Here is a 24212-nt window from a genome sequence, read left to right as displayed (position 1 = left end):
TGCCTTAATCCATGACAAGTACGGGTTTTTGCCAAACCCCTTATCTATCAATCATAGCAAAGGCAGGAAGCTTCATCCCAAGGTATTTGCCGAAAGTATCAGGATAGGGTTCAGGGACAACTACAAGGCAAGAAGTAATTGGTTTGCATTGGGTCTCGTTATAAAGAAGGAAAAAGGGTAGGGGTTTTTTATTTGTTTTGTTTTGTTTTGCTTTGCTGGGGTAGAGGAGGGAAGGTGGAGGGGGTGAAAGAGACTAGTCCCTCACTCCTCCAGGTTCCTGTGAGAGCTACACGCACCGTAATTCCCTCTCCCGGTGTTTCTGATTTACACCACCAATGACATCATGCCGATAGCTGATTACAGTTAGGGGGATTTTCCTTGCTTTGCTCCGCTCCTGGGGTTGAGAAATGGAGGAATTCTCCAGGGTGCTGAAACAGAGGGGGAGGGCCAGCTCTGAATCCAACTCTTCCTCCACCCCCCAACCCCTGGGAGGCGGGCCAAAGTCTAGCCAGAGGGAGGAGTGGGGCAGGGCTTGCACCTTTCTGCGCTGGGATTGGTCTATGGCGGGTGTCGCGTCACGGGGCTGGTGCTCTCCTCTGGTCACTGTTGAATTCTAGATGAGGAGGAGCTGAAAATGCAGATTTAGCATCAAGTACAGCCACACTCGCTCTCCTTCCCCCCTCTCATATACACACAGATACACACTCACATACCCTCCAAGGAGCTGGACCATCTGACTTACACGGCTTCCCATTCCCCAACATCCAAAATCTTGGAGGAAAATTCACTCTGATTTTGTTGCCTTCCAAGCTCCCTAGGATCAACCTCTCCTACCCCACCCCACCCCCAAGTCTTTTCTTTTAAACTATTTTTTTTAATTTCCACCCTCTTAGATCTGCTCCACCCTAACCATCACTCACTCCACCTTATCTATCAGCCACCTCTTTGCACTTTTACACCCCCAAGAAAGATGCAGGGTGGACGTGTTTCACCCCAGTGGAAGGCTGCTGTGGTCTTGCTCTGTATTATGATTTTTGCATCTGCCGAGAGACCTGTCTTTACTAATCAGTTTTTGGTTGAGTTGCACACGGGGGGAGAGGAAGAAGCCCGTCAAGTTGCTGCAGAACACGGCTTTAGTGGTGTCAGAAAGGTAAGCTCTTCTGTTGCATTTCGCTTATATATTATATATACATATATATATATACATATATATATATATTTTAAACGGGGGCATACCCTACGCATCTTCATTGCAGATTTACAAGTTCTCTCTCTCCTCTCTCTCTCTCTCTCTCTCTCTCTCTCTCTCTCTCTCTCTCTCTCTCTCTCTCTCTCTCTCTCTCTCTCTCTTTCTCTCTCTCTTTCTCTTGCAGATATTGTTATCAGCTCTTTAATACGACAGTCTCTTCCTTAATCTTATTCACTGGTTATGTAATTAATACGCCCTTCAGATACTACTAAGGTCATGGATTTTTTCTTTTTAATGTTGCTTGACTTCTTGATGAAGAAAACGGGACAAGAGTGGGGGATATACCTTTTAAAAACACACCACGCACCTTGAATGATGTCCTAGGTAGCAAGTTACTAAAACTGACGGGGGAGAAAGGGGATAGCTTTGACCGGCTTCGTGGTTTGCTGCTCCTTAACAGATGTTTCCAGCTGCCTCTACCCCCACCCCCTCTCCCTAGCCACACACTCATATAGAAAAAAAAAGAAAAAACCCCGCCCCCACAGAAATAGAAGGCTTTACCAGTTTAGGCGCTCTGCGATTCGTGCCTGTCCCTCTTGGACTCTGCGAAGGGCTTCCCCGCCGGGTGTCAGTACTTACCTACTCATTACCGAGTGTAAACATGCTCTTGCTGAACTCCCAGCTCTAAAATCCGAGACTTACAGACAAGAGATCCTAAAATGAACAGGGATCCCCACTCCAAAGTCAGGGACTGACCTGAAGGACATTGATTGCCAGCCCCACACTAACTGTCACGGTTGAATTGTTCTCCAGACTACCTCGCTGGAGTTTTCATCCCACTACTGGGGGAACCGGTGAAATTGCAAGTGGGGGGTGCCCGTGTGCCCATTTATCTTGGGGTGCTGAAGCAGGATGGGGTAGGGAGCACACCTCTTCACATGTGCACCTTCAAAAAGTTAGTTTAGTCTTCTTGCATGTGGATTTTGTCCACCTCTGGACAGCCATGCGCCTCTCTAGGTTATTACTCTCTACCCTGGGGACTAGCTCCCTTGAAGTTGCACGAATTCCAAGCTGTTGTTGAGAGAACCCCGGGTGAAAGATACCAACTCGTTGGGTAGGGAAAGGGCGAGGGGAAGGGGACGCAGTGCAGGCCAGCTGACCTGCACCAGCTCCCAGCGGGAACTGCCTCGTCAGGAACCCAACTTGTCCTCAAAAGACCTAGAACGGAGAGGAGCGGGAGGAGGAAGGAAAAGAGCAGCCCAGGCATGATAGGGAGGGGCCCCAGGAAAGGGGACCTGGTCCTGATACCATGGGGGGGCGGGTTCCAGATCACTGCTTTCTTCAAGATAGCAAAGTAGCCATCTACTCCTTACTTAACCACCTCCTCAAAGTTGAATAGTGACTCCCTTCCCCCAACTCCACTGAGGCTGAATTAGAAAGACAGGGAGTGTAGGACTCCTGACTTGAATTGGAGTTGGGAAAAGGGGATGTCTGTTTCTGCTGTTTCTTCTTCAGGCTCATAGATGTGTTAGAAACCAAAAAAGTGGAAGCCCAGGTGCTCCAGGATCTTGGACTTTGGGGAGAGAATAGCTACATCCCTCCCTTCTCAACTTCTCCTGACCCCACCTGTGAAGCTTCAGTAACTGATCTTTGACTCTCCTGCCCCCCACTTTTCCCTTCATTCCTTCTTCTCCTCCTCCTCCCTCTTCTTCTTCTTCTTCTCATCTTCTTCTCTCTGTCTCTCTTTCTATCTCTCTCTCCTTCCCTCTCATCCCTCTCTCTTTCCTTCCCTCTCTCTCTCCCCCTCCTTGACCTCTCTCTCTCTCTCTCTCTCTCTCTCTCTCTCTCTCTCTCTCTCTCTCTCTCTCTCTCTCTCTCTCTCTCTCTCTCTCTCTCTTCTATGGGTTCTTTTATTTAAGAAGCTATCACCTCTCTTTCCCAAGACAGGGTGGGGAAAGGAAAACTGCTGTCCCTCCTGTCCTTAATGAGTTTGAGCTACAAAAACCTGTTGCTCTGGCAAAGCTGTAGGCAGGAATATAGGAGAGCGAAAGGAAGCCCCCTTCCCAAGAGATGTTAATGTACTCAAGATATCCTCAACTAGGACTTCTGTTCAATTCAAACAGTAACTATTTCACCAGCAGAGACTTGTAGTCACCTCCCCCTTTCTTATCATCGGTGACTTCCCTCTGAAATTATCTTCCATCTACTCTGTATACGTCTTGTATGTACATGTTTGTTTTCATATTGTTTCTCCCTCCCCATTAGAATGTGAGCTCCTTGAGGTCAGGGATCATGTTTTTGTTGACTGATGGACTAGTAGCTGTATGGAGGAACTTCCCAGTCCTATAGGTATTGTTGCCCATTCAGCCACTCCTTCACCAAATATTTATTACACATGCCTACTCTGTTCAAGGTACCATCCCAGGCAATGGCTATTCAAAGATGAAAGATGACTCAGACTGTTTTCAAGGGAGGTTCCAGTCTTATTATGGATAGGAAGGGTGTGGGTGTGTGGGGGAAAGACAGAGACAAAGACAGAGACACACATACACAAAGACAGAAATAGAGAGGGAAAGAGAAAAACTAAGAGAGACATACACAGAGACAGGCACACAGACAGAGAAGGAGACAGACAGGCACACAGAGACAGAGAAAGCAGAGACACAGAGTGGAGAAATAATACAAAATAATACAAAAGGGTAGGAGCAAAGGAGAGATCCATAAAAGGTGATTTAAATTTGAAGAGGGAGAGATCACTTTCAACTTCAAGATTGAGGGAAGGCTTCACAGAAGAGATGACATCCAAACCGGGCCTTGAAAGCAGAGAAGAATTTCATCCAGAAAAGATTTAGAGGTCGGGCCTTCCAGGCATGGAGGAAAGCTTTCAATAATGCCACAAACAACTACTAGTTCAGTTTGCCTGAAGTACACAGAAAGGGGAAGTCACGTGAGATAAGCCAGAAAAGTACAAGACACAGCTCAGTACTTTCCCCTTTCATTTGAAACCTGGAGGTTATGTTGCATATGAACCTGATCCATTTAGAGTGAGCTCTCCTCCTCAGTACTCCCATCCTTCAGAACATCCTTACTTCATTAGAGCTTGAAAACAACCCAGCCCTTCTCATGCTGCCTGGTATTTGTGCCTGATCCTTGGCAGAGAATCTAACCAAGGTGCTAAAGGCCTTCCTTTTCTTCTCTTAACATCCCGCAGGTACTGGTGCAATCTTGCTCTGGTGTACACTGACTGACCCAATTTCTTTACCCACCACATATTTTCTAAATAACATCTGAGGAGTAACTTATGTGAAATGCAGAAACTCTATGTCCCCAACTTTATAATTCAGTAGGAGTTCCTTGAGAAAGCTAAAAACATCTCTCAAGCCAGTGTCTTGCAATCCACTGCTGCTGGAGCCCTTGAGATCTTGGAGCTCTGTTTATTAACCACCTGAAGAAGAGAAGTAGAATGAATGTCAAAAGAGACAAGAATCTTATTCCCATTTCTGCTATCAAATAGCTATATGACTCTGAGCAGTCCTTCCTTGGGCTTATTTCCACATATCTAAAACAAAGCAGCCTGACTAGATGACCCATCTCCAAGGTCCCTTTCAGATCTAAAATTTTATCTATACTAGGCAAAATTATGGAGTAAGAAAAAGCTTCTCTTTGGGAGGGAGTGAGGGGCAGCAGAGAGAACACTGCTGTAGGGGCAGAGGGCCTAGGTTCAAGTCTTGGCACTGCTACCTGCTACCTTGAGCAAGTTACCTTGGGCAAGTGATTTACCTTCTCTGGATCTTAGTTTTATCACATGTAAAATTGGGGAATTGGGCTTAACTTACCCTCTAAGGTCCCTTCCAGCTCTAAAACTATGATCTTTTCATTGGAAGAGATCTTCTGGGTCTCCCCCCACTCCAATTATCACCTCTGTAAATCTAACTAAAGCAACAACTTGACACTGTATTAAGACACAGCGTCTGGCATACAGTAAATGGTAATTCCTCCTTTGCTTTCATAACTAAATTTCTAGTAGAGATCCCATAAATTCATGTACACTGAGGTATAAATGATTAAGATCAATCAAATTATTAATATTAATTATAATTATATAATAATAATGTTAATATTAATTATAATCAAAATCTCTTGAGGTATTTAACATTTTCATAAGGAGCAAAGCTTCAGCTCAAAGGAACTGTCTCCTCTAATAATGGAATTTCAGGTTTCTGGGATTGGCTGAGGGGATTTCTTGGTGCCCACTCAAGTAACCTTAGAAAAGTAGAGGTGGATCCCCCAAGGCATTAAAGGAGACCTGGCCCAGTATTACTACCCACAGGAGAGATGGCACTAAATTCCCATCTGCAAACAGGTGAAAAATTGAAAATAAATCCAACCAAAAGAACTGATAGTTTTCACACCCGTGTGTTACCTGGAGAAAAACCCTCAAGAGGCAGCTTAGTGACATAGTATATAAGACTACTGGGCCTGGAATCAGGAATAACTGGGTTCAAATCCAGCCTTACCCACTTACTAGCTTCATGACCCTGGGAAAGTCATTTAACCTCTGCCTGCCTCAAATTTCTCAACTATAAAACAGTATCATAATAAAACCTACCTCTCAGGGTTGTTGTGAAAATTGAATGAGATAGTATTTGTAAAGCACTTAGCACAGTGCCTAGCACATAGTAGGTACTGAATAAATACTTGTTTCCTTCCCCTTTCTGCAGCACACCTGGGACTCCAGCCACCAACAATCACCCTCTAATTTTTCAGACTTTTTCTTGGTCAAATCCATTTGTCACCTACCTGTACTTGAGCCTTCTCCACTCTTAGTAACATATTAATTGCCCTTGCAATTTTTGACACTATGCCTTTGCCAATGCTATTCTTGCTTCCTAAAATACTCTCCCTCTTTTCCTCCACCAGTTAATATTATACACATCCTTGAAGGCCCAACAAAAGTTTCATTAAACAAAATTAAATAATAGTAATAATAGCTAACATATAGCACGGCAAAGTTTTATAATTTGGTTTTTTGTGGGGGGGGGTTTCTTTGTTGGTGGTGCCAGTGGTGGTTTTTTGAGACTTAAGTCTCCCTATCTCTCTCAGGCCAATAGTAGACTCCTTTGTGGATTATAATGGAAGCTTTGACTTGCTCCATTTCCAACATAGGTTATTTTACCCTTCCTTGGGCAGCCCCCTCCAGGGCCCATCATGTTGGTATGGGACTAATTCAGGCACCCAATTTACTTAGCCCACTGCAACTCAGAACTCCCAAACTCAAGAGATCCACCAGCTTCAATCCCTCCAGTAAGAGGTATTAAAGGTATGCCACTGTGTGATCTTGAGTAAGTCAAATAGAAATAGGGCAGCTAGATAGTACAGTGGACAGAGCACCAGACCTGGAGTAAGGAAGACCTGAGTACAAATCTGATCTCAGATACTTACTAGCTTTGTGATCCAGGGCAAGTCACCTAACCCTACTTTCTCCATTTCCTTATCTATAAAATAAGCTGGAGAAGGAAATGGCAAACCACTCCGTTATCTTTGCCAAGAAAATCCTAAATGGGATCACAAAGAGTAGGACACTGCTGAACTGACCTAACAATAGCAACAAGGTTATTATGATAATCAAATAAGATAACATATGTAAAGCACATTGCACACCTCCAATACCATACAAACGCTAGCCATAATAATAAGAAATGTCATTGTTGTTATCTTTGCAATATTACATGTACCCTCCCAGGTTCCTCCTTAAAAACTGGTCCTTTCACTCTTAGAACATTAGGGCTCTAAGCACAGTAGACACTCAGTAAATATTTGTTTATCATGATGATGAAGCTGAGTAACAGCCGTATGGCATTAACCTAGCAAGGGGTGGCTCTCTTTTCTCCATTCTTTAAATCATATATTTATTCCAGATTCATGATTTTCTGTTATCTTAGGTGAGACCCTAAATCTAAGGTTCTGGTAAAGGATGCAAATCAGGGCTTGGTTTATTGTTTTGTTAGTTATATAGACAACGAAGTGATGGAGAAAATGTTAATAATACAGATTAAACAAAAAAAAGTGTGCTGTGCATTTTCGAAGATATTATTATTAAACGTTTACCAGCGCTGCTGGTTTGGGATTTTCTGGCATGTTGTACTGAGAAGTTTAACAGCCCCTTCCTGAATGAGAATTTCTTAAAATCATATTCACTTCTTTAATAGCTTTCTATCTGTGGAAGAATCCTGTGATTTCTTTAATCTTAAATCATGCCCCCCCGCACCTCTTACCTCATCATCAGAATGGAAAATGTTTTGGATTCAACATTGCCATGCTTTCCTCAAGCTTGGGACCCACACTTCTCACCCCAACTCTGTATAACATCACAAGTTAACTTTCCCATGTGATCAAAGAAAATTTGATCCCAACCTATTCAACTCAACAAACTTTTTTTTAAAAACACATCCTAAGTTCTAGTCAGCAAGCATTTGTACGTACCTACAATGTGCCAAACATCGTGCTAAATACTAGGGATACAAAGAGGGGCAAAACAACAACAACAACAAAAACACAGCTCCTATTGTCAAGGAGTTTACAGTCTCATGGTAGAGACACAGGAAACGAACTACATGCAAACAAGCCACACTATAAAAAGAATAAAGTTCAAGACATTGTGCTAAGTGTTAAGGCTACAAAGACAAAATGAAACAAAGTCTCTGCTCTCAAGGAGTTCTCGGTCTATTGGGGAGGGTCCCTTTGTATACAGAGTAGCAAACATCATACAATTTAAAGATGGAATGACCGCTGGTAATGTCAACAATCTGGAAAGTTTTCCTGTAGGGGATGGTGCCAGAGACTATGACCTTTGAAACAAGATATATATCCTAAGTGGTAAAGTGAGGAGAGAGTAGACTTCAAACATGTGGAACATCTATTCCAAAGCACAGAGAAAGATGGCAGCATGCTGAGTTTAGGAAATGCCCAATTGGCAATTTGAACCAGTGAGCTTTAGATTAGGAATTGGGAGGAGCCAGAATTCTGAAGGTGGGCCCTAAAGTCTGGAGCTGCAGAGCTCACTGACTATTATAAATACCCAACTAACTACAAAGAGCCTATGAAGGAAGGCCCTATCTGCATCCAGAGAAAGAAGTGATAAATAAAAGTATGTATAGGATGATTGTATATATGTGTATGTGTGTATACACACACACACACACACACACACACACATATATTTGTTTCTAATGGTGGCCATCTGTAGGATGGGGGATAGAAGAGAGAGGGGAGAGAGGAAAAAAGAGGAAAAAGAGAGAATTATATGATAACTTTATTATATATTTAAAAGGAATAGAAAGTTGTACATAATAGATTTGCAGTTTCATGTGCAATCATCTTTTTTTCTATTCTATGTTAAGGAAATGCTTATTTTGTCTCTTAAATTCAGAATAAAATAAATAAGAAAACTATAAATTAAAAAAAAAGAAAGGCTAGTGCACAGGGGGGCAGAAGATTGGCACTTATTCCTAAGCCAGTATTTAAACCTTGGTTATGTCAGCTTCGCAGTAAGTAAGGTGTCAATGACAATTCTCGGGCTGCCCAACCCAAGGGAGTATTGGAAATAATAATGAGCTTGTGAATCACTTTCAGGGAAAAAAAATAAGAAAGAAAGATCCTTGTGAAAATTCAAGGCAGCTAAAAAGGTTGAAAATTTCAAAGCACAAGTACATATCAATTAGTTTCTTGTGGGATTTTTGCTTCAAAGTTAAAAATTATTTTTAAAATTTCTTGGTGTGTTTTTAGAAAGGTTTTTTATCTAAACTGATGCAATAGATGACAAGATCATATTGAATACATTAACATTTTTCAAATGCTGTGGACCAGGGCAGTATAGTGGGAAGAAGAGTAGCTTGGGAAGCAGGAGGTACAGGTACTAGTCCAAGGCTCTGCCACTACCTACCTACTTGTGTGACCTTGAACAGGTCAAATAAACCATCCCAAATCTAAGTTTCCTCATGTATAAAGGGAGGTGTGGACTAAATTATCTCTAAGGTTTCTTCTAGTTCTATAAATCTCAGAGTCTATAAAGACATAGGACCTTACTTTTTTTTAAAGGGTGAAAAGCATTATGTAAGCATTATGTTTAATTCTATAAGTTAAATAAATCACTAGTAGAATATCAGACTTAGAGTTAAAAAAAAAGAAAAGATTAGAATCTGGATCAATCACTATATCTAACAACCACTCCTTCCTTTCCATTCTTCCTATTCCCACAACCACCGCCCTATTCCAAGGCCTCATCATCTCATGCCTGGGGTATTGCAATAGTCCCCTAATTGATGTCACTTAACCCCTAGTTCTCCTTACTCCAGTGTATTCCACACACTCCTTTCAGATTCACTTTCCTAAAATATGTTATCCTGTATCATACAAAGCTCAAAAAACAGTCACTTTCTACTAACCATCAAATAAAACTCCTTGACCTAAAATAACCCATGTTCACCTTAATGGCCTGTCAGACTCAGATTAAAAGCTTCCCAGAGGAGAGAAAACAAATAGTTTCTCCCTTCCTTGATGCAGACCAGTAACTTGTCTATAATTTGTAATTTTAGAGAGTTCCCTGAAGCACTGGGAGGTCAAGAGACTTGCCCGTAGTCCTTTAGTTAGTGTGTGTTAGAAGAAGTTGAACCCAGGACTTCCTAACTCTAAGGTCAGGCCTCTACACTGGCCCTGCATCATTTCTATCACTGTGGGGGGAGAGGGGTGGTAATTTACATGAAAGATTCCTGTTTTAGTCTCAATTAGTTTTTTTTTCCTTACAAGGTACAGTGAAAGGAAAACATCATTGATGGTCTGAGCACCTAGGCTCCAATCCCAATTATACTAAGTGTTATTCATGGGACCACAAGAAAGTAACTTAGTCTTTATGGGCCTCAGTTTCCTCATCTATAAAAGGAGGATGTGGGACTAATGATAACTTAGATCCCTTCCAACCGGTAGTGTGCTGGAGCCAGCTTGTAGAAGCTGACTGTTAAATTTTCACTGTAACCACTGACACATCTAAAATCAGTAAATACTACAAATTGGGACTTGATTTATTGTTTTATTGATTTCTAAATTTACTAAAGAAGATGTAGATTAATAATGCAGATTAAACATAAAAGTATGTAATACATATTTTTTCCAGAAAACCAGTTATTAAAAATTTACCAGTACACCAGTACTTCCATCTATAAAACCAGGATCCTAAGAGCCTATGACTTTTGTATCCTTTGCACTCATCAAGTTATAATCTATAGGACCATAGCCTTGATTTGTGACACTTCAGGATACATACACACCTATGTGTGTGTGTGTGTGTGTGTGTGTGTGTGTGTGTGCTCGAGTATACTCCAAGGGTGCATCTTAAAAAACCAAATTAATTTTAGTTCACTGTAAAAATAAGTATGTAATGCAGCACTTTAGGGAATTGGATACAAAATCAAATAAATTATAGTTAACAATTTAAACATGGTTAGGAATCACTTTATATAATTATAATAACTAATATTTCTATAGCCATTTAAAGTTTACAAAGCATTTTACAGGTATTATTTCACTTGATCTTACAACAACTCTGTGAAATAGGTGCTATTATTATCCCCATTTTATACAGGAGAAAACTGAGGCTGAAAGGGATTAAGTTATTTGCCCAGGGTCACATAGCTCTTAAATGTCTAAAAGAAGATTCAAATGTGGGCCTGACTCCAGGTCAGCTATGCCGCTTAGATGCCCAGGTGTGCAGGTGACGAAAATAGATTCAAGGCTGGAAAAATTGCATTTGCAGAGCTATCAGGACATTTTCTTTGGTCTCTCAATTTAAATAGAATACCCATGATAGTAATTGTGTTGCTAATTAATGAAAGAACAAATTCCCAGTAATGTATTTTTGTTAGTCTACCAGTTACATATTCAGAACATACAATTTTATTCTTCTTTTGGTCAAAAGCTCAAGTGGGAATGGGTTCCCAAGGCACTCTTCAAAGATCTCCCAGATGTGGAATCACCTTGTCCAAATCAAGACTTCTGTGCCTGAGAGACAACAGTATATAGACTATCTTCTATGTCTCCAGGAAGATCACTAGTAGGAAGTCTGTGGGGAGCTTTAGCTATGGAGTCTGGGGGGAGGGAGGTTTACTACCATAGCAGCCAACAGAAAACAGGAAGAGCTTTACACATCTCAGTGCTGAGACCTGCTATTTATACGTGGTTTATTTTTCAAGGCCTATGTCAAGTCCCATCTCCTCCCTAAAAGCTTCTCTGGCTGTTTCATGCTCTATCCACCACAACACAAAACCTCCTTTATTAGTTGTGTCATCCATTTATTTGATCTCAGAGAGACTGTGTGATATGGCATATACAGTGTGAACTTATAATCAGGAAGAACTGGTTCTGAATTCTGCCTCAAAAATTTATTAGGATAAAATGCTTGTTGATTTGACTTGGTGGCTAGATCACGTGATTCTGGCTTTGTGACCTTGGGCAAAACACTAATTTCATTGAACTTTGGTTTTCTTATCTATAAAATGGGGATAATAATTAGCATTTCCCTCATAGTGTTGGTGTGAGGCTTACATGAAATAATGAATGTAAAGCATTTTGCAAACTTTACAGTAATAGGGAACATGCCTGTATTTACATCAATATAGGAACTCCCAGACGAGAAAACTCCCTTAACTGATGCAGGCCATCTATCACCTCTGCAATTTATAGTCTGAGAGAGTTACCTAGGGCACTGAGAGTTAAGTGATTTGCCCATGGTAACAAAGCCAGAATTGGATAAGTATAGTGAATTAATTAAATCAAGTCAATAAACATTTATGAAGTGCCTACTAGGTGCCAGGCACTGTGTGGAGTGCTAGGGATTTTTTTTCACATGATAACTTTATTATGTATTTAAAAGGAATAGCAAGTTGTATATAATAGATTTGCAGTTTCATGTGCAATTATCTTTTTTCATATCTTTTTTTATTATACCATGCTATGAAAGTGTTTGTTTTATTCCATAAATTAAAAAAAAAAATTTTTAAAAATAAAAAGGTTAAAAAATAGTCCCTCCTCTTAAGAAGATTATAATGTAATAGAGGAAACAACATATAACTATGTAGAACCAAGATATACTGTACATGAATCTATAAAAGTTCTAGACATTGTACTAAGTGCTGAGGCCACTGGGGACAGCCAATGAAAATACCAGGAGTCAGGAGAAAGACTGACTTTCTCCTGAAGAATAGCAAGGAAGTCTTTATCACTTGGATTACTCAGTAGGCAACACAGATGAATTAGGTTTAAAAAGACTAGGAAAGTAGAGAGGAGTCAGATTATGAAAGGCTTTAAAAGTCAAACAGAGGATTTTATATTTCATCCTGGTAGTGATGGAGATCCTGGAGTTGATCGAGTACAGGAGTGACTTTTTATGCTTTAGAAAGATCACTCTGAGAGCAGAGTGGAAGATGGACTGGGATAGTGTCAAGAGTGAAATTTAATAAAAGGATAAACTGAGGCAATTCCCCACTCAAGATGTCATTTATTAACAGGAGTGTGTGCCCTGATAATAAAGGATGGGTGTCTCAATAGAACTTCTGAGAGACAAAAGTTCTGAGCATGATCAATCTATTAGGTTAGCAATAACCAATAGATTGGGTCATTGGCAACTTTGATGACCAAAGACCCAAAGCAAGGGCTGACAGGGTCTTTTATAGCAATTAGCAAGATGACAGAGCAAAATTTTGAGTAATATGAGTGTGTCTTCTTCTGATTGGCTATCAATGACATAGTCAGGATTAAGATTATATATTTGATCCTCCCTGATAAAGGCAAGACAATCCCAATAGGGAGACATTTTAATACTCCCAGTTGGGAGGTTGGAAAAGAGTTCTCAGCTCCTCCCAATTACTTCAGCAGACAGGACTAATCCTTAGGTGAAAGGATTAGTTTGTACCTAAGAAAAGTTGGCTGGCCTTCAGATTGTGCTCCTATGCTCCTATTGTGGCTAATTATGCTCCTCTCTGACACATAAGAAATGCTAGTTGCTTTATGAGGCTCAACTGCTTCTAGAAATCCTGGCTGGAAAAAACACCACAATCAGGATCTCCCCGGGCTTGGTCTCTCCCTTGTAGAGCAGGTCAAACCCAACTTTGATGAAGATAAAAGCAAAGACAAGAGACATGTCCCCTGGAGAAAGCCTAGCCCAATCTGGCTTTTCTGCTTACAGGGCAAACAAAAGCAAAGATCACATTTGGGAGGTATCCAACCCAAGCTAGGTAATGAGCAGATGTCTTGGGGGCTGGGAGTGATTACATTGCTAAATCGTGCCCTCCGGAAACTGTTTGCCCTTCTGGAAGTGGGGTCTGTCAAAATAAGGAAAAGGATGGATCACAGAGAAATATTGGTTATTAAATAATACAGCACAACATCCATTTTCCTCAGTGAGAAGAGAGGAGACAGAGAAACCAGGCAGCAAGTTATCGTAATAGTCAAGGAATAATGTGATAAGGGTCTGTACCAAATTGGTAGCAGTGTTAGAGAAGAGAAGGGGACATACAAGGAGCATGGGAAACTGATCAGATGTGGGGAAAGTGGTGAGAATAAAGCATCATGGATGACACCTAGGTTAGGAGACTGGGTAACTGGGAGGATGATGGTACCCTTGACAAATGTGGAAGACAGGAGGCTTTTTGGAGAAAGATAAATGAGTTCAGTTTTGGACATATTAAGTTTAAGACATCCATTTCTAGATATTTAATAAGCATTTAGAGTTGTGAGTCTGGTGGTCAGGAGAGAGGTTATGGCTAGACAAATAGATCTGAGAATCTTCTATATGGAGATGACAATTGAATCTCTAGGAGCTAATGAGATCATCAAGCAAAATAAAAGAGAAAGAGGACCCAGCACAGAGACTTGGGGTCAGGATTAGAAGGTGAAAATCCACCAAAGGAGCCTTAGTAGTGGTCTGAAGGATGGGAAGAGAACCGAGAGAGATCATGACATTCTAGAGAAAAGAAAAGTGTATATGTATATGTGTGTGTGTACATGCATGTATATATGCATATATACACACATACACACATATAAAATATATGTGTACATGTGTGTATATATGCATATATATACACATGTATAATATATATAGCATACAAGTTTACATATAACATATGCAAAGCTCTTAGCCAACCTAGAATAGCTATATAAGTGCTAGCTATGGTTATTATTATTATTGTTGTTATTATTATTATGATGATGATGTATCAGAGACAGACCTTGAACCCCACTGGCTCAAAGCCACTCTCTAGCCACTACCTCACACTGCCTTAGTATAAGCTTACTTTCCTAAAAGCAATGTATAAATTCAGCTATTGTTATTATTAATAATCTTATATCAGATTGACATAGGCATCTGTGTTGTTTTTGGTAAGTCATTTCAGTCATGTCTGACTCTTCATGACCCCGTGTGGGGCTTTCTTCACAAAGATGCTGCAGTGGTTTGCCATTTTCTCCTCCAGCTCATTTTACAGATGAGGAAACTGAAGCAAACAGGATTAAGTGACTTGCCCAGGATCATACAGTTAGTAAGTGTCTAAGGCCAGATTTGAGCTCATGTCCTCCAGCCTCAATGCCTAGGGCTCTATCCACTTGCCACCTAGATCCCTTCAAGGTATCTTTACTGTGGGCTTTATTATTATTAAATTTTCATGTGTTTGTGGTTTATCTCTGTCTATTAGATTAACACTAATTGAGATGGCTTCCTGAGGACAGGGACAATCTTTTACGTGAATATCCCTTTTACAACTCAGTCTAATGCTTTACATATGATTGGTACCATATAAATGTCTGTAGATAACTACTTGTCTTCAGTTTAGAAAGACTTTGGATAAATGGTCTCTGAGGAAACCTTCCCTTAAAGTCAAGGGAATCCACAGCACCTACTTCCATCTCTTTATTTCCCCCAGAATTAGGCTCTGTAAGGTTTCTTCCAGCTCTAAATCCCATAGTTCTATGATCCTACTAACTGGGCAGTGGAAAGTAGGTAGAAACCAAGAACTGAGTGCTTGGCAGACCTTGGTTTTTCCCTAGTGCGCCTACCTTAGAACTCAGTAGGGTTGAAAGCCACCCAGAGGAGAGGAAAGACCTACAGTTGAAACCCTATCAAAATACAATAGGACAAAAAAAGTACACTTTTTCCTCTCAACAGAGTGAATATCTATAAATCAATTTCTATTTCAAAGGGGCTTTATTAGCTGTAGATCATAATGTTATAGCACATGTGGGAGTGAATGCTATAGTTAAGTTTGAAATAATTATATATTCAGTGTTAGCTTTTCAAGGCATGGGAGCTGAAAGAATAAAACATGAAACGAGGTTTAGACTCACTTTTTTTGGTTCCTCAATGAAAAATGGCTTTTATTGCTTAGAAACATATAGGATTTCTCATCTCTTTTGCATTTAAGCTCAACTAGTCAGTCAATAAGCCGTTTATTAAGTGCTTGTTATTGCCAGCCACTGTGCTATGTAAGTGAAAGATACAAATAGAAGCTTACATTCTAATGGGGGGGGGGGAGCGAGAACACATTAAAGGAAGCTAGAAAGCAAATTGGGGGTGGGAGAGAAAGAGAGGAAAATGTCAATCAAAGGTGCATAGTAGACAAAGTTGGAGTTGGAGTGGAGTTAAGAACATAGCATGGAGAGGAATAAAGACATGGGTGCCCCAGCTGTACTCCTTAAAATAGTGACTCTAGGAAGAACCAGTCAACTAGAATGAGGGGCCTCAGTAGCAGAGGATACTTCAAGCTGGAGCGTACTTCCTGGGTGAAACCTCGAAAGGACATGCCTATGTGTTTTTTTCTTGAGGAGAACCTACCTTGATGTTGGGGTTATTGTTTATAGATTAAAGTAACCTTTGGAAAGCCCTATGTCTCTTTGGTGTAGTAGAAAGAACACCAGGTTTGAGTTACAATTCTACCACTTACTAGTTATACAACCTTTGCCAAATTTCTTAACCACTCTGAGCCTTAATTTTCCTATCTGTTAAATGGGGATAAAAATGTTCTTAACTAACTCACAGGGTTGTTGTCCAGATCAAATGAGATCATATATCTATGAATGGGGGGTTGACTGCTTCATTTGTCGTATTTATATCCCTAGCAGTACCTGACATATAGCAGGTACTTAATATATTGATTGATTGATTTAATATTTTATTTTGATCATAAAATTTTATGCAAATATGTTAGCTTTAGTATATCTTCCTTGCACCTAACTGGCTAATTTTGAGAAATTAATAGGTTAGAATTACAGGTTAGAGGTACAAGGGATTTTATAGAACTCATTAAGTCCTCTAGTATTTAAAATGAGGCCCAAATTACTTGCGTGGAGTCAGACAAGTAAGTTCTAGACAGGAATAGAACTCAAGTAACCAAATTTTTAATTAAGTCTTCTGATTCCTGGTCACCAGACTCTGCGCTGTACCACATTGCCTGTCTCCATGTTCATACTGCCATCCTAAACCAAATGTGTTCTTTATTAAGCTGATGACTGTTACATTTATTAAAGACCATTTATGTTTACTCTTTTGTTCTTAGATTAATTGATGGTTACTTTTGAGCTGGGTTTTTGATGTGCTGAGGTCCCCTAGTAAGGACAATTAAATTCCCAAACCATTAATTAAGAGCAAAACAAAGGCACAATTTACCAAATTTTTTCTGATGGTACCTTTTATACTGCTTCTTGTGAAATTAGATGGTCCAAAATGTTGCAATCTTTTGCATTCTAAGCCCCCATTTTCTTCCACTCTGCCACCATTACTACAAAAATAAGAAGGAGACCTTTAGAACTGAAGGCCATTTTTCATCTTTCTTTTTTCATGGATTGCCATGGTTAAAGTATTTATCATCTATTGGTCTACCTACTGGTAATGAGCCTTTCTACTCCTAGCTAGGATGATCCTTGGAAAGCAGATAGAGTCTGTTCCTAGGACCATTGCAGTCTGGTAGGGCTTCTCAAAGCATGTATAGGCATATACATCTTTGAGAACCCATGATCACCTCCTTTCCACAATGGAAATTCAAAGTAAAACTTTTGTGGAAGAATTCGAGATAATGTTTTGTTACTGAAAAAATAGACATCCAATTCAGCATTTGTCTTCCTTTCTCCTCCAAATGAAATCAACCAAAAAGATACATCCCCATTCTCCAGAGTTGGACTAGAGATGGGGTCAATGTTCCCTCAAAGGTTTTAAAGTTGTGAGCAATACAGCCAGATAGATCAGTAATATATCATGAAGGCTGTGCATCAGAGGCAGGACATAGAATTAGTGTATACTGCCTGTTCTGGATGTGACCATTGTTACTTCAGTATGTTACTGCCCACAAGCACTTTTGAACCTCTACCACAATGTATGTTGTATATACTTGAACTATCATCAAATTAATACCATAAGGCCTTGGAGTATAATTTTTGGGCATGAAAAAAAATATTCCTTTGAAAACTATAGCATCTTAAAATGTCTCTCATTGGAGTTGTAGAGAGACAGGCACAGTAATACCAGTGTGTTAAGCTGTGAATTGGTCTAGCCATTATGTGGAATATCTTGAATAATTTGACCAATCAGAAAAAAGGTGGCTAGTTAGGTCCAGTTAATTACAAAGATCATCAGACACCCTGGCCACTTCCTCCCAATGTGTACTCCATTCCCCACTTTGGCTACACTTGCTTCAGAGCCTTGTACAGAGGTACATGGACTAGAAAATGTCCATACAAATATATGCCACCATACAAATAGTCACATACTCCTTCTCCATCCCTCCATCTCCTCTCTCCTCTCCTCTCCTCTCCTCTCTCTCTCTCTCTCTCTCTCTCCTCTCTCTCTCTCTCTCTCTCTCTCTCTCTCTCTCTCTCTCTCTCTCTCTCTCTCTCTCTCTCTCTCTCTCTCTCTCTCTCTTTTTCTCTCCCACTAACACTGAGGGTCATGTATAAAGAGTGTTAAGAGGAATTATGTAAAATATGACTACTTGAAATGGAGATTGGGAAGCTTTGAATTCCAAGTCCAGTTTACCCTTTTTTCAGTTAGCAACCACTGAAGGTTTTGGGGTAGAAAACTTTGATCAGAGCATTATTTATGAAAAATGATTAAACTGAAATTTGGAGAATGGATTGGAGAGGGTGAAAACCTTAAGCGGGGAAACTAATTGGAAGGCCATTATAATAATTCAGGCAAGGAGTAATGAGGACCTAAACTAAGATGGTTGTAGTGAGTAGGAATAGAAGTGAAAGATGTTAACAGGACTTGGCAAATGATTGGATGTGGGGGAGTAGAGAGGTAAGAATCAACACTGAGTCATAGAATTCTTATTCAGGCATGCTTGGACTAGACAACCTTTGAGGTCCTATCTGAGCTTCTGATTCTTTGAGTCCAATCTTATGAGTGAGCCCCAGTGACTAGGAGGATGGTGGTACCATCAAAAAAAAATAGAAAAGTTAAAATTATATGAGCAAAGGCAAAGAAATATAAAAGAACAGAAAGAATTGTAGTTTGGATGGAGTACAGAATATATGTGATCAAGCTAGAAAGGGCGTTTGGTGGCAAGAAGGAGTGTGGGTTTTATTTGAAAGACAGTGGGGGAGAGGTAAAGTTCCAATCAAAGTTTTTCATCAGGGCATGTTAATTTTATGCATTAGGAAGGTGGTTCGGGCAGTGGGATGAAGGATGAGTTGGAAAAAGGAGGGACTAGAAAAAGAAAGCTCAATTAAGAAGTTAGCATTATAGTCTAAGTAAGAAAAAAATGAAAGTCCGAATTAAAGTGGTGATAGCAGAGATAGAAAGGAGAGATGTGAGAGTTATCAAAGAGTGAGGGTTGCTAGGACTAATCAATTAATCAAATGTGAGTAGTAAGAAAGAAGGAAGACAATGATAGAGTTAAATGGATTCAGAATGGGCCTAAAGGCCAAACTCCAAGAATAGAAATGGATGGTCAAATGTGCATATCAGGCTCTCACTAATGGTGGTCTCCAGGAATCTATGCATGATCCTGTACTGCTTAACATTTTTATCAATTACTTCAGTAAAGATATAGATGTTTATCAAATTTACAGGTGGCACAAAATCAGAAAAGATAGCTAATACATTGGATGACATTGTCAGGATCCAAAAAAATTTTTCAATAGGCTAAACTTCTGAGCTAAAACTAATTAGATGATAGTTAGGAGAGATGAATGTAAAATCTTGGAAGTGATTAATATAAAATCTTATACTTAGGTTTAAAAAAAATGACTTCCCAATTATGAGATGAAGGATGCATAGTTACTCAGCAATTTGTATTAAAAAAAGATCTGAGTCTTTTAGTGGACTTCAAGCTCAATATAAATTGAAAGACTGATATAACAGTTTAAAAAGAGGGTAACTAGGTGACAGTTGAGCTTGAAGTCAAAAAGACTTATCTTCCTGAGTTCAAATCTGGCCTCAGATACTTGCTAGCTATGTGACCCTGGGCAAGTCACTTCACCCTATTTGCCTCAGTTTCCTCATCTATAAAATGAGCTGGAGAAGGAAATGGCAAACCACTACAATGTTTTTGCCAAGAAAATCCCAAATGGAGTCACAGAGTCAGACATGACTGAAAACAACTGAACAACAATGTAATGCTGGATTGCATTAAGAGAAACAACTTCCAAGGATAAGGTAGTGATAGTCCTGCTATAGTCTTCCTTGGTCAGACCACATATGTAGTACTATCTTCTATTCTGAGCATCACCATTTTCAAAGAACTTTGAGAGCCTTCAGAGAACAGCCAGAGGGGTGAAGGGCCTTGATGCTATGCCATATGGGGGTCAACTGAAGGAAATGAGGATGTTTAATTTGAAGAAGAGAAGACTAAGAGCAGACATGATGACTGTCTTCAAGTATTTCATGAGCTATCATATAAATGAAGGATTAGACTGGGGGAGGGAGGGGACGGAGAGAAGGGTTCTTCCCCGAAGGTAGAACCAGCAGCAATAGGTAGAAGTTTCAAAGAAGTAAAATTAGGCTTGATATCAGGAAAAATGTTCCAACAATTAAAGCTATCCAAGAAGTGAAATGGGTTGCTTTTGGGGGTAATGGGTTATTCCCTGAATGGAGATCTTCTGGTAAAGGTTAGTTGACCCCTTAATAGGATGTGGTGTAGTAGGGATTCTTTTTCAGGTACAGGTTGAGCTAGATGGCTGCGACTGTAAAAATGCTATGATTCTGTAAATCTGAATCGAAAATGACTTCAAGTTTTTTTTAAAGTTCCAATAATACAAAGACAATAAAATAGAATTTAAATACAATCAAATATGTACATATACATATATAATGAAGCATGTGTGTTGAATGGGGAAGGGTAAAGGTCAATATTGATTTGAAGATGAAGGGATTAATCTAGACCTAAGATATGGGTAGGATTTGGATAGTCAAGGGAGGAGAGTATGATAGGCAGAACAATATAAGAAACATGGGACAAATTGGAATATTCAGTAGATGGTTGGAATAGAAAGAATATTCTCATTGTAATAGAAAGGGGGAAAAGGTAATGTGTGAATAGAGTAAAGAGAGCCTTGAATGCTATAAGAAATTTAGACTTACTCTCCTAGAAAATGGAACACTCCTATAGATTCTTGAGTAAATAAGTATCAAAGAAATATTTTAGAAAGATCAGTTTGATGACTATGTGCTGAATGGATTGGTGTACGAAGAGACTACTTTGTTATTACCGCCATTAATAACTAGCATTTATATGGCTCTTTAAGGTTTACACTCTATATGTTTTACTCATTTGGTCCTCTCCTAAGGAAGCTTAAGAGCACACTCTTTCATCTGTCATGTTGAGTTGTTGATTCCTGTTGAATTAACAGTACACTAAAACTTCTAGATCTTTTTCACATGCATTGTTGTCTAGCCATGCTTCCCCCAACCTATATTTGTGAAATAGATTATTTTTTGTATGGTGGTAGGGCTTTAAAATGTTTTGCCATTGTATCTTATCTCATTAGATTCTATCCATAGTTCTAGCCTGACAAGATCTTTTTGGATCCTGACCCTAACATCCAACATGTTAGCCATCCCTCCTAGCATGATAACATCTTCATATTTGACAAAAGTGTCATTTATATCTTTATCCAAGATTCTGATTTAAAAAATAACAACACAAGCCCAATGGCATATCCCTGGGACTCTTTCTGGTCAGTAAACATTTATTAATTGTTTACTGTGTGGCAGGCACTGTGCTAAGCACTGGGGACACAAAGAAAGGCAAAAGACAACCTCTGTCCTAGGCTCATAATCTAATGGAGGAGACAACATGCAAGCAACTATGTACAAACAAGCTATAGACAGAATACATAAGGAATAATTAAATGAGAGGTGGCACCAGAATTAAGAGAGCTTGGGAAAGGCTTCCTGAAGAAGGCGGGATTCAAGCTGGGACTTGAAAGCAACCAAGGAAGCCAGGTGATCAAGAGGGTGAGAGGGAGCATTCTAAGCATGGGTGACAACCAGTGAAAATGTCCAGAGTCAGGAGATGGAGTGTCTTGTTAAGGTGGTACAAGAAGGAGGCCAGTATCACTGGCTCTTAAAAGTATGTGGGGATGAGGGTGGGGTGGGGTGTAAGGTATAACAAAACTGGAAAGGTTGGAGAAGGGCCAAGTTATGAAGGGGTTTGAATGCCAAACAGAAGATCTTAGCATTTGATCTTGAAGGTGATAGGGATCCACTAGTTTAGTGAATGGAAGTGGGAGAGGGTCACATAGTCAGAACTGCACTATAGGAAAATCTAGTGTCTGAGTGGAGGAAGCACTGGAATGGGGAGAGACTTGTGGGAGGCATACCAAATAACTCTTGCAGTAGTCAAGGCATTCATGAAGTGTTAACTCCTTCATTAGAGAAAGGTTCAAATCTGTTCCTATCTCAGTCATCCTCTCTCAAGCTACTCCTTCTCTGTCACACTTTTCATGCTTCACTTTTGACTTAGACATCTAGCTATCATTACCATCCCCCAATGTCTCCTCCATTGCTCTCCCCAGTACCCTGAGCTATTGAGAGCCCATTAGAATCAACCAGCAATGCGTCTGGCTTCATCAACTTAACAGAGAGGTTTAAAGGTAACAAGACAAAGCATCTGATCTCCCCTTCCATGGTATGTTGCCATGTGCCTCCCAGGGATATTGCTGAACTCCAGACAGCCTTGTCCAAAAACCTTACAGGAAATATGTGTTCCCCTTCATTAAGAACTGATCCATTTACTAAATGTGAACTGAAAGGGACTTCAGGAAATCATTGTGTTCAACCACTGTCTTAGCTATCCCTGGCAGCTTTGTGTCTGCAAATTTGATAAGCTTGCTTTATCCAAATTGATAAATACTCATTATTTAAGGGTCTACTCACTCAACCATGTTCAAATTCACCTAACTATCCTCTTATCTATCCCCTATCTATCCATCTTGTCTACAAGAATAGCATGAGAAGCTTTGTCAAACAGTTCGCTGAAATTTAGGTATACTCTACCTACAATATTCCACTGATACACCAGCCTAGCTATTCTATCAAAAGGGCAAATGATTTTAGTTTGGCATTACCCATTTTTGAATAAACTATCCTGGCTTTCTATGATCATCACTTACATTTAAAAATATTTGTGAACTAATAAATTTTAGAATTATACCAACCCACAGTCTACAAGACTACCCTTTTCCCTTATCTGAAAGTAGGGAAAACATTTGACCTAATGGTCCTAAAGTACCTTTCCCATTCTCCCCAATCTTTCAAAGAACACTGACAGTAAGCAGCTAAGGTTGATTGATAGGAGCACACATAACATCCTAATTATTCCAATAGAAGTTCTTTCAATCCCTGACAATTCATTTTGTCTGAATCTGATGACTTGAACTCAAGGACAGCTCTCTAATATCTTTCTCCTTACCTTGGGGTTTAACTCCTTCTTAATTGGTTTTGTTCTGTGCTTCCCAATCAAAAGAGCATTGTCCATGGAAGAGAAGAGAGAGAAAGTGGAGCTGATCAGCTCTTTTTTTGCTTCTGTCATTTATTGCTTTTGTTTATTCCCATTCAACCCCATGATACAGTTCTTTCCCATCTTCAACCTTTCTCCTTTCCCCTAAATACCCAATAAAGCTGTTTTTGTTTTTCTTGGCATTCATTGCTGGCTTCAACTCCTTCCGACATTTAGTACTCCTAACACTATCTCAGAGGATGATGACAGTAGCAGCAGCAGCAGCAGCAGCAGTAGTAGTAGTAGTAGTAGTAGTAGTAGTAGTAGTAGTAGTAGTAGTGGTAGTGGTAGTGGTAGTGGTTAGTAGTAGTAATAACAATAATAGCATTTAGATAATACTTTGTGGTTTTCTAAGCATTTTATAAATCTCATTTCATTTTATCCTCATAACAATGCTTGAAGGTAGGTGCTATAGTTATACCCATTTTATAGATTAGGAAATTGAGAAAGGTGAAAGTAGCTAAAAGCATATAACATTTATATTGCACTTACTATGTGCCATGTACTGTGCTAAGTGCTTTACAAAATTGCTATCTCATTTAGTCTTCACAATCACCATGAGAGGTAGATGCTATTATTATCCCCATTTTATAAATGAGGAAACTGAAGCAAACAGAGGTTAAGTGACTTTCCCAGGGACACACAGCTAGTAAGTGTCTGAGGCCAGATTTAAACTCAAGTCTTCATAACTCCAAGACTCAGTACTCTAACTGTTATGCTACCAAACCGCTCCTCTGTTTTCATCTTCAGTTACCCTCCCTTGCTTACATTTTCCGTGTATATGTTTTTAAAAATCCTGATTGGTCAATGAGTCCCCCGAGTAGTTGCATCTGGACCTTTTTAGAAATCTCCCCCTTTTCTTCCTTGTTAGAATCATTTCTGTTCGTGTCTTAAGAGCTTTCCACTTCTTTTAAGCCAAACTCTCCTTTGAAATTTTAGTTTATGGGATCCTCTGGAACAGGGCTCTCCAACTCATATAGAAATGG

At 39.7% G+C, this 24212-nt stretch overlaps 1 protein-coding gene across 1 annotated transcript in view; it reads left to right on the top strand.

Annotated features, from left to right (window-relative positions):
- Positions 1–611: 611 nt before the first annotated feature.
- PCSK2 (proprotein convertase subtilisin/kexin type 2) overlaps positions 612–24212 on the top strand; it is a 310439-nt gene continuing 286838 nt past the window's right edge. Inside the window, exon 1 of the mRNA XM_020986389.2 lies at positions 612–1150. Within this exon, the coding sequence (XP_020842048.1) occupies positions 971–1150 (180 nt within the window). The 5' untranslated portion in view covers positions 612–970. The remainder of the gene's footprint in view (positions 1151–24212) is intronic.

Source organism: Phascolarctos cinereus, unplaced genomic scaffold (assembly GCF_003287225.1).
Source record: "Phascolarctos cinereus isolate Bilbo 61053 unplaced genomic scaffold, phaCin_HiC Scaffold_2;HRSCAF=192, whole genome shotgun sequence".
NCBI classification, from domain to species: domain Eukaryota; kingdom Metazoa; phylum Chordata; class Mammalia; order Diprotodontia; family Phascolarctidae; genus Phascolarctos; species Phascolarctos cinereus.
This window is presented reverse-complemented; position numbering and strand designations above follow the sequence as displayed.